The sequence below is a fragment of the Hibiscus syriacus genome, unplaced genomic scaffold, assembly GCF_006381635.1.
Source record: "Hibiscus syriacus cultivar Baekdansim isolate YM2019G1 unplaced genomic scaffold, ASM638163v2 tig00012370_pilon, whole genome shotgun sequence".
In the NCBI taxonomy this organism is placed as follows: Eukaryota; Viridiplantae; Streptophyta; class Magnoliopsida; order Malvales; family Malvaceae; genus Hibiscus; species Hibiscus syriacus.
In genome coordinates this window covers 193921-202852 of record NW_024062270.1, presented here as the reverse complement: position 1 = coordinate 202852, position 8932 = coordinate 193921, and the positions used below count along the sequence as shown (strand labels likewise).

The 8932-nt window shown below is 35.0% G+C and overlaps 3 protein-coding genes across 3 annotated transcripts in view; 1 reads left to right on the top strand and 2 right to left on the bottom strand.

Annotated features, from left to right (window-relative positions):
* The window catches only part of LOC120205226 (peroxidase P7-like), a 31770-nt gene extending 27510 nt beyond the window's left edge, over window positions 1-4260 (bottom strand). The window contains exon 1 of the mRNA XM_039205139.1: window positions 4257-4260. The gene's annotated coding sequence lies outside the window, so the exon portion shown is untranslated. The remainder of the gene's footprint in view (window positions 1-4256) is intronic.
* LOC120205316 (protein Jade-1-like) lies at window positions 542-1046 on the top strand. Its single transcript, XM_039205226.1, has 2 exons — window positions 542-841; window positions 1002-1046. The coding sequence occupies exons 1-2, from the start codon at window positions 542-544 to the stop codon at window positions 1044-1046; spliced, it is 345 nt and encodes a 114-aa protein (XP_039061157.1).
* Window positions 1452-8099, bottom strand: LOC120205225 (SART-1 family protein DOT2-like). The gene is made up of 13 exons (XM_039205137.1): window positions 7956-8099; window positions 6481-7259; window positions 5962-6103; window positions 5784-5838; window positions 5255-5368; window positions 5059-5155; window positions 4565-4631; window positions 4367-4426; window positions 3648-4260; window positions 2892-3274; window positions 2407-2627; window positions 2066-2150; window positions 1452-1841 (listed from the first exon to the last, which is right to left on the bottom strand). The coding sequence occupies exons 2-13, from the start codon at window positions 7227-7229 to the stop codon at window positions 1767-1769; spliced, it is 2661 nt and encodes an 886-aa protein (XP_039061068.1). The 5' UTR covers window positions 7230-7259; window positions 7956-8099; the 3' UTR covers window positions 1452-1766.
* Window positions 8100-8932: the final 833 nt, after the last annotated feature.

Genomic DNA, 8932 nt, shown 5'->3' with positions numbered 1-8932 from the left:
ATTACCCTCACAAGGCCCCTGAAACTTTCCAAACAGCTTTTGAAGTTCAACAATCTATTCTTTGGTGAAGCTAGTGACAGATGTGGCAGCGAGTAGGCTTGATTTATTATTGCGAGAGTTTTTGGACTTCCAGTCCTGAGGCTTACCATGAAGCTTCCAGCACTTCTCCTTAGAGTGGTCGGGCTTTTTGCAATGATCAAACCAAGGTCTCCCCCGTTTAGAAGTGGGAGATGATTGATGGGTGAGTATGGCAGATCCTTCAGTAGGGGAATATGGTTCATCAGGCAGCATCACACACCTTCAGCTTTCTTTCTTCTTGACAATAGAGAAAGCCTCTTGAAGGGAGGGAAGAGGAGAAATAGCTAGGACCCTGCCGCGAACCTCGTCCAGGTCTTTGTTTAAGCCTTGGAGGAATTGAAAAAGCCTTTGTTGAGTGACAATTTGCTGGTAAAGGGTAGCATCTCTTGGATCTACCCAATCATGTTGTGCATACATATCTAATTGCTGCCAAAGGGCGGTAAGGGTATTATAGTAGAGTGTGATGGGCGATAAGTGGGATCATCTGGTTTGTGCTCTTTTGGTTTCGGAGGTGTTCTTTGGGGATCCTGAAGGAAGGGAAATGATCGATTGTTCTAGGGTGCCTGAGAAGAGATGGAAAGGTAAATGTTATGTTTGTAAAACTAGGAAGGGATGTGCTATTGAGTGCTCGGAGTCCAAATGTGGCTTGGAGTTTCATGTCACTTGTGGATTGAATGAAGACCTCTGCATTGAATATACAGAGGGAAAGAAGGGTGCTGTTGTGGCAGGGTTTTGCAACCCCCACACTGAGTTGTGGAAAAAGGTACACTCTTTTGAGTTTTCTGTATAATTTGGATTACTTCTTTCTGTTATCATTCATGGTTATTGCAGTATATAACATTAAGGCATAAAATGTAAGACTCTGAGCAATGTTTGCTTGTTGAAGTTTTGTTTTTGATTATGTGGCTTTCTTCTGTTTGCAGCAACAACAGACAGGGAAGTTCAAGATTGTAGCAAGAGATTATTAGCACAAGTAATCAAATATTGTCAACATTGTTGAAACTTGGATCACAGGTTTTATATGAGATTTTTGTGCGTTTGTTGATGGTTTCTTTAGATCATAGATTTCAGAAGTTTAGGTTGTACTCTTAATTGTAACTGATGCTCTTGAATGACATGTGCTACTACTAGATCAAGACTCAAGAAACTGTAATTTTATTCTCCTACCAAAATTTTAATCAATTTTAATAAATTTTTTCAATAATTCATGTTTTAGAAAAAAAATAAATTAGATTTTAATAATATATGTTTATGGATTGATTGATATTCATATCTATATCAAATGCATAATATTTGAATCCGCAAGGGGTGATGCAATCCCTAAATCATTATTATTAATTTTATAATGGAAAACTGCAATGTGATGCAAAGCATAAATCAGAAATAAATAGGATGCATTTGACACTTGGATAATACATCAATTACATATAAAATTTTATCCAAAACTTTTTGTTTTCCATACAAGGAAGTTCTTTCTTCCGACGTTGAATCCATAGAACATCATAACAAAAACAAGTCGAATTATCCATAACATGGTATTGGAATCAAAGTTTGTTTTGAGATTGTCTACAACTTGAGTTGGTGTTACCTGCATCATATGACCAATTCCGATGACCCCACTTCCGAGCAAAGAAACCGAAACCTCATCATGTTAATCGGCATTACCGCAACTTCTTACTGGCCAAATTTCAAGTTTTAGGCTTCTTTGGTGCGCCTGAATTCCCAGGCTCAGCCTTGCGCTTGATTCCCAAGAAATGCTCAACCTATTGAATTGGAACGGTAAACAAAGATTAACTAAACATAATAACTTGAAAGTAGCAAATGTTCAAAAATTTGACACACCAACGAAATCATCCGCATCAATGAAGAGCTACAGCATCATAAGCATCTAATAAATAAATAAAACTATGCCTGAAAACCGATTTTACGGTAATAAAACATGACTGGTTTTCATGTATATAATAATGCAAGGTAAGAATTAACTTGCCTTTCTATCACCAATCATAGGTGTCAAGCTTCCTGGAAAATCCTTCTCAACAGTAGCAAAGCCGCTTGCAGGATCACTAGTTTGCCTGAAATTAATCACATAAAAGAAATGAACAAGCACTTAAATTAGTAAATGATAAAAAATTATAAACAGTGGTAAAGCTATATCATAAAAATGTACCAAGATCGTTGAATGTACAAGAAAGAAGAAGAAACTAGATAGTACATCCTAATTCTGAGTAGCTGATATGATACGTGAACTTGTTTAAGTTATTGTACTGAAATTTAGTTAAACCGAACAAGCAGAGATCGTAAATTAACCCAAGGAAAGAAGGAACATACCCTGGTTTAACATGACCACTAAGGACAAGGTAAGGTGTTTTCAGCTGAGCTTGAGCTTCCTTCATCCTCTCCACTGAAAGTGAAGGTGTATCTGAATTTTTCATTTGCTTCAGCTTCAATTCTTCCTGATATTGCTTCATCCGTTTTTCTTGCTTCATTTTGCCTGGCCCCTTGCCATGAAATTTATGAGAAAGATTCCGGAAGGCTTCCTTGGGAGTCATCTGGAGAGATAAGAAAGTCATAATGTGTAAGCCCAAATGCATATATAATAGAACATAAATTATCATTAAATATAATAAGCATTGGACTTGTTCTAGATCACAAATTCTGATACCAAAAGCAATACGCATCAGCATGCCCATTAATTTGAAGCATTTCTAATCCTTGACAAAGTTAGGCTTTTTCTGCTATTTGACATTAATAGAATAGAACTAACTCCCAAGGCATAAACTTAAGAAAGAAATAGATCAGATTGAAGTACTTACAATTCGACCAAATTCATCTGTCCTTTCGATGCGAATATCTTTGAACCTATCATTTTGACGATCTTCGTCTACAATGCCAACAAGTTTGCTCTTTTTCTTGTCCATGTTCCGGCCACCCCATTCAACAGTTTCTTTAAGTGTTCCTCGATCTTTAAGCAGCTTCAGTGCGCCTGATAATCCTTTGCCAACTGCAGCTTCGTGAATAGTTTCATCAGGAACAATCTCATTCTTATCCTCATTAGCAGGCTTTTCATCAGCACTAGTATCAGCTACTTCCGACCATCCACCCACCTCATTTTCTGCATTTGTTTTGTCTTGTTCAGAAGCTCCAGGTACTTCATCCTCATCCATGAAAACATCTTCACTTTCGGGCTTATGGGCTTCTGAAAACCAAACCAACATTAAAAGTTATATCATTTACCAGAAAGATATGATGTACATAAACATAATTCTTTTTATTGTTATTATTATTATTATTGAAAAGAGGGTCAGGTTGGCTGGTCTAAGCATGTGTGGCTAAAAGAGAAAAAAGGGAGATTCAAAAAATAAGATAAAATTAAGACAAAAATGCGTGACCGGTGTATAATCTAGAACCTAAAACTTCCAATGAGACTACCCCAGGACGGGAAACTGTGAGGCTAAAATATATAATCCAAATTTTTAGCAGATGATACAGTAGCTGGCAGTATACACAATAAAAGGGGTCATGTTTTGAACAAGATCATAGTGATGTAAATTTTGAAAGAATGTGCAAACCTTCATCAAGTTGAAGACCCCATACAAACTCCTCCATCTCTGTAATTACAACCTTGTTTTCCTGTACCTCTCCAGTGGAGGTGTTTTGACCATCTGCAGTTTGATTGCTGGCAGCTTTGGTAGCAAGAAGTGCAATAGCTTGTGGACCTGATTTTTCTTCTTGCTTTTTAAGAGCCAACCTCCTTGCTTTTTCAAGCGATTTATAAAGATCCTCTTCATCATCAGCAAAAACTTGATTTTCATCTTCTTCAGGTTTTACTGTAAGAGTTTGTTCATGCCGGAGTAGCTTAGATGCCTCATCTGCTTTGGCATATGCTGCTTGGTATGCATTATATCTCTTTTCAGCCTCAGATCTGGCTTCCTCCTCTTTAATTGCTTGTCTTCTAGAGTCATTTCTAGAACCAAGATCTCCAGCACCAAGCCCAGAAGAGATGGCTTCTGCTTCAAGGGCATCTATATCCAACTTCTCTTTCTTCCGCAAAGCTTTCTTCTTTTTGGGCTTTTTAAATCGAAGCATTTCCTCTTGGGTGTAATAATCCGATGAAATCTTAGCAGCATTATTAAGATCTTCGACATGGTTATTAGTGGGAACTCCTTGTAACCTTTTACGGAGCTGCCAAGTGAATGAAAGGAAAAATATGAGGGAACATCAGGAGCAGAAAAAATGTTAAAATATGTTTCATTGTTTCTAACAGCTCAAAAAGGCCAGTAAAAATTACCTCTTCTAGTTTCTTTTCAGCTTCACCAGTAAAGCGCCCCCTTTCATCCAGAATTACACCCTGAAAATAAATAAAAAGTAAAACAGCCACCAATAACCAAATGCCACTTTTCCTCCAATAGAAATACAAGGAAACTTTGAAAGGTAAGAATTTAATTGAAATTTAAAAAGGAAAAGAAAGATAAGCATGAAGGCAAACCTCGTCTGTGACTGGATCGTCATATTGCGGCAGTATTTTTTTCTCTGAACCAGGCTCATCATTGAACCTAGATTACAGAATTCAAATTAAAGGTAGATAATAAATTTGCTAATAGGGGAGTTAAACTTCAGAAAAATGAGTACATTGTAATATAGACTTAAAACCTAAACTAGCATCTAAATAAAAAAAGTCAACAAATTGACCTATTATATTTTGTTCAACCTAGGATTACATATTACAGGTAAATACAAAATATGCTAATAGGCAAATAACGCACCAAAAAAATGCATACACTGTAATATAGAGATAAACCTAGATCAGTACCAAAACTTCGATTTAAAAAGGGTAAAAAATTGACCAATTATTTTGTTCAATCTAGGGTTAAATATTTGATTTTTACTCGATTGAGAAAAACTAAAGGCAAAATAATGTGCATATGCTAGAATCGAGCATATGCACATTCATCAGCAAACACATTACAATCAGAATCTTACTTGTCATCGTAAACCCCAGTTTTCTTCTTTGCAGCCTTGTAAGCCTCATCTCGTCGCTTCTGCTCTCCAATTTCAGTATTTTCAAGCATATCAATATCTGTCGGATCATACCAGAAAGCTCTGTTACACAAAAATCTACATCACATCACAAACATACACAAAAAGATAAACGAGTAGCACCCCAACACTTGTATACCTTCATTAATGTCACCATTAGCAAGTATGCTTTGATCTTTGAGTGTTAAAACAACAGCTCCGCCATCCATTACTTTGTCAAGGCCATGAAGAACTTTCACCCCTGCTAGATCATCTGTTAACAGATTGTCAATTTAAAAAAAGAGCCAACAAGTCAGTTGCTGAGATGGAAGAATAAAAACAGTCATGACACTTGAAATGAAACATTAGCTCCTACACTGAACAACACCCCAAATATATTAGGGCCATAAGAAGGACCATTTGGCCGACTCACATGAAGTAATTTTACAGATACAGTAGTTACAACATCATTTGTAAATAACAATAAACTTAATCCATGACAATAAGCAATATCCTAAATTATCTGCTCTATTTATAATTAATGATTCAGTTATTCACATTATCAGTTGCAGTATTTGCTTTGGTCATCTCAAGAAAGAAGGATAAATATGGCACTAACAAAAGCATACTATCCTAAACACATAACTGATGTTACAAATAGAAAATCTTAAAAAAGAAAGCAAACGCACGAGAAGGGTGATTATCAGCCTCCTCATCTTCATCTTCTCCCTGAACGAAATTATCCTGTGAAATTTATTCCATAGCATTAATTATTACCATCATCCATATCACTTGCAAATAAATATTACAGTGAGAAGAAACAAATTAACCAAGTATTGTAGGAAAGAAAGAACAAAGAAATCAAACCTGCTCTTCAAAAATTTTTGATAGCTGCAAAGCTTTCTCCTTTTCAGCATTCCTTTTCTCCTCAGTTTTACGACTTTTACTAACCCATGTTGAAATCTCCGAAATACCTTCAGATTTCTTTTTCAATCTTTCTTCTTTCATTCTGAGCAGACAAATATAAGGAAAAGGTTCACAATAAATACTTGCATTAGGTTAAGCGTTTGAATACACAGTCCGAAAGAAAAGGCCTAATATGTCATCAAATTGAGAAATAAAGCCTGAGTCAAGCAACTAGAAAGCTTCTGACCAGATCACCAAATATTTTAAAGACTCTAGTATCATAGTCTTTCTTTATAAAAATTAATTCAAAATCACTGCATGACCTTAATATTCCCGTCTAAGATATGAAATAGCAGAATGCCTTTCAGAGAATTAATTTTACATGACAAGTAACACTTCATAAAAGATATATTGAAGCAGTAAGAATTTGTCTAATATGCAGACAAGTTAAAGTCAAATGTGACTAAATGATTCGCTCACCTCACAATACGCTCCTCAATCTCTGAAGCTGCCTGCGCTAAACCTGAATTGCGTCCAGCATTCAATTCATCTCCATCTTTATCCCTACTCTCTTCATAGTCTAATGCTAGCTCCCCATCTTTGCTTCCTTCATAGTCTTCCTCCCTATTTTTCTGTTTAATTCTCTCCTTTCCCTTCTCTCGATCTCTATCCTTCTCACCTTCCCTCTCCTTCTCTCGATCCTTAATTTTCTCTCTCTCCTTTTCCCTTTCCTTTCCCTTGTCTCTTTCCTTTTCCTTTTCTCTATCCCTATCTCTAATTTTATCCTTTCCCCTCTCCTTCTCAGACTCTCTATCCCTCTCCCTGTCCTTTTCCTTTCCTCGATCCTTTCGATCCTTCTCTCTTTCACGCTCATGTTCTTTATCTCTATACTTATCCCTGTCATGATCTCTTTCTTTTTCCCTCACCTTACTATCTTTACTTCTTTCCTTCCCATGCTCATCTCCGTCATCCTTCCTCCTCTCCCTGGTTGACACTCTATCCTTTTCTGAGGATTCATTCTCCCTTTCTTTCAAGACCTCATCACTGCTTCTCTTAGAACGGTCCCGCTCTCTTTCCCTACCCCGGTGATCCTTTTCTTCTTCTCGACTGCTCTTCTTCTTGTCCTTATTCCGATGCTTTTCATTTTGCTCCAATTCACCACTGTAGGCTCCTCCATCCCAGCGTTCTCTGGAAGCATTGTCTTCCCTATCATATCTATCCTTCTCCATTGCAAGTAATAGAAAAACTCAAAAAATTATCTGCAAATAAACCATCAATATTTTGTCATTCATTCGATACAATGACCCAAAACATTAACGCAGATGCACAACCCAAAAGCATACCAGTGGTGTGGAATCAATACATAATTGAAACCATAACAAGCAAGGTCCTAGTCGGTTATCACTTTCGAATATTCACGCCCACCTTTTTCAAAAAATTGCACAAAAAAGGGGGAGAAAAGGTGCAGAGTAGAAACGCAAAAGCATAGGAAAATTCAAATTAAACAAAAATAAGTACAAAAATACAATATTTTTCTACATAAAAGTAGAATCATATACTTTTCTAATTCTTTAAAAACTACCAGTTGCTTATATCCAATCGCGCTCTTTTTACGATTTTACCTCCAAAAACAAAACGAAAGTGGTACATAATAAACCAAACAGCGCCTATGTTATGTTCTGCACACGAAATCTAAAAAGTTCACAACTTTAAAAGTAAAAAAAAAAGTGGATAGCAATTTGTTTTGTTCAAGTTAGGGTAAAGTATGTAGATTACAAGAAGCTTCCTTAATAAATTGAAAACCAAACTCACCAGCAGAACATAATAAAAATATTATCTAAAACATAATACCATAAAATTCCAAGGACCCATAAATTCTCGACAGAGAATGAAAAGATGAAAAAATGATAGAGAGAGAGGGGAACTGGAAACAAAACAAGCGAGATGGATGTTACCGGAAGCTCGAATGGAGGTCAATATATAGGGGCAACGGCGGCGAATGAGGAGATCCGGCGGCCGGAGATGAAATATAGGTGACGAAGTTTAGAGAGTAACACTAGTTTCGCAGAAAGAGAACATTCGCAATAGTTTGCACTCTTGATTCCGAGAAGAAAAGGATTTAATGGGTCGGATTCAATTCTTGGAGAAACGATATTTTATATGGGTTGGGCTTTTGGAGTTTTGGGAATTTGCAAAATCCTATTCAAAGCCTAATATATACAGGTCGAACAAATAATCGAAACGTATAGATATTTAATGGTTAATTCAATCATCGATCAAATTAAATTAGTTAAAATTAAAAAAATTAATTATTAATTAAATAAATTTTTTAGTTGGGTTAATATAAATTTAATAGAATATTATTTTCATTTAGATTAAAATTTAATTGAATTTTAAAAGTTTAATGGGTAAAATATCTCATTTCGAAATTTTTTAGGTTGATACTTTTTAAAGGTTTTGAGATCTAATGTATAATTATTTATGATTTAGTAGTTTAATGTGTATAATTTTATCATATAATTTGTTATATTACTACTTTTTATGTTTTAATGATTTAATATAATTACTTATAAAAATAAATACTACATATTATGTTTACGATTATTATCAATTTTCATATATTGCGAGTAGATCTTTTTTATCTAATTTATTTGTCCGTTAAAATATTATATAACAAAAGCTCGGTTAAAATATTCTCCAAAATTATAAAATCTTTGAACATTCAGAAATTAATTCTCCTACTTTTAAGAATATAGTTTATTTAATTTTTAGATTTTAAATTTTAAGTTGGATTTTAACATTTAACATCATAATTTTTATATTAAATTTTATTTTTATTAGAGACCACTGAACCTGACTCGATTAAAAAAATATAATTTTTCTTCACTGGCATTTTTTGTTTATATTAATTATGAACGTTGGGGGGAAAATA

Excerpts from the sequence above, each read along its gene's own strand:
- LOC120205225 (XM_039205137.1), bottom strand. The coding sequence starts at position 7,229 with ATGGAGAAGGATAGATATGATAGGGAAGACAATGCTTCCAGAGAACGC. Across the intron at positions 5,839-5,961 it reads CAAAAATTTTTGAAGAGCAG|GATAATTTCGTTCAGGGAGA; the intron begins GTTTGATTTCTT and ends TAAATTTCACAG. Across the intron at positions 4,632-5,058 it reads ACTGGGGTTTACGATGACAA|GTTCAATGATGAGCCTGGTT; the intron begins GTAAGATTCTGA and ends TCTGTAATCTAG.
- LOC120205316 (XM_039205226.1), top strand. The coding sequence starts at position 542 with ATGGGCGATAAGTGGGATCATCTGGTTTGTGCTCTTTTGGTTTCGGAG. Across the intron at positions 842-1,001 it reads ACACTGAGTTGTGGAAAAAG|CAACAACAGACAGGGAAGTT; the intron begins GTACACTCTTTT and ends TTCTGTTTGCAG.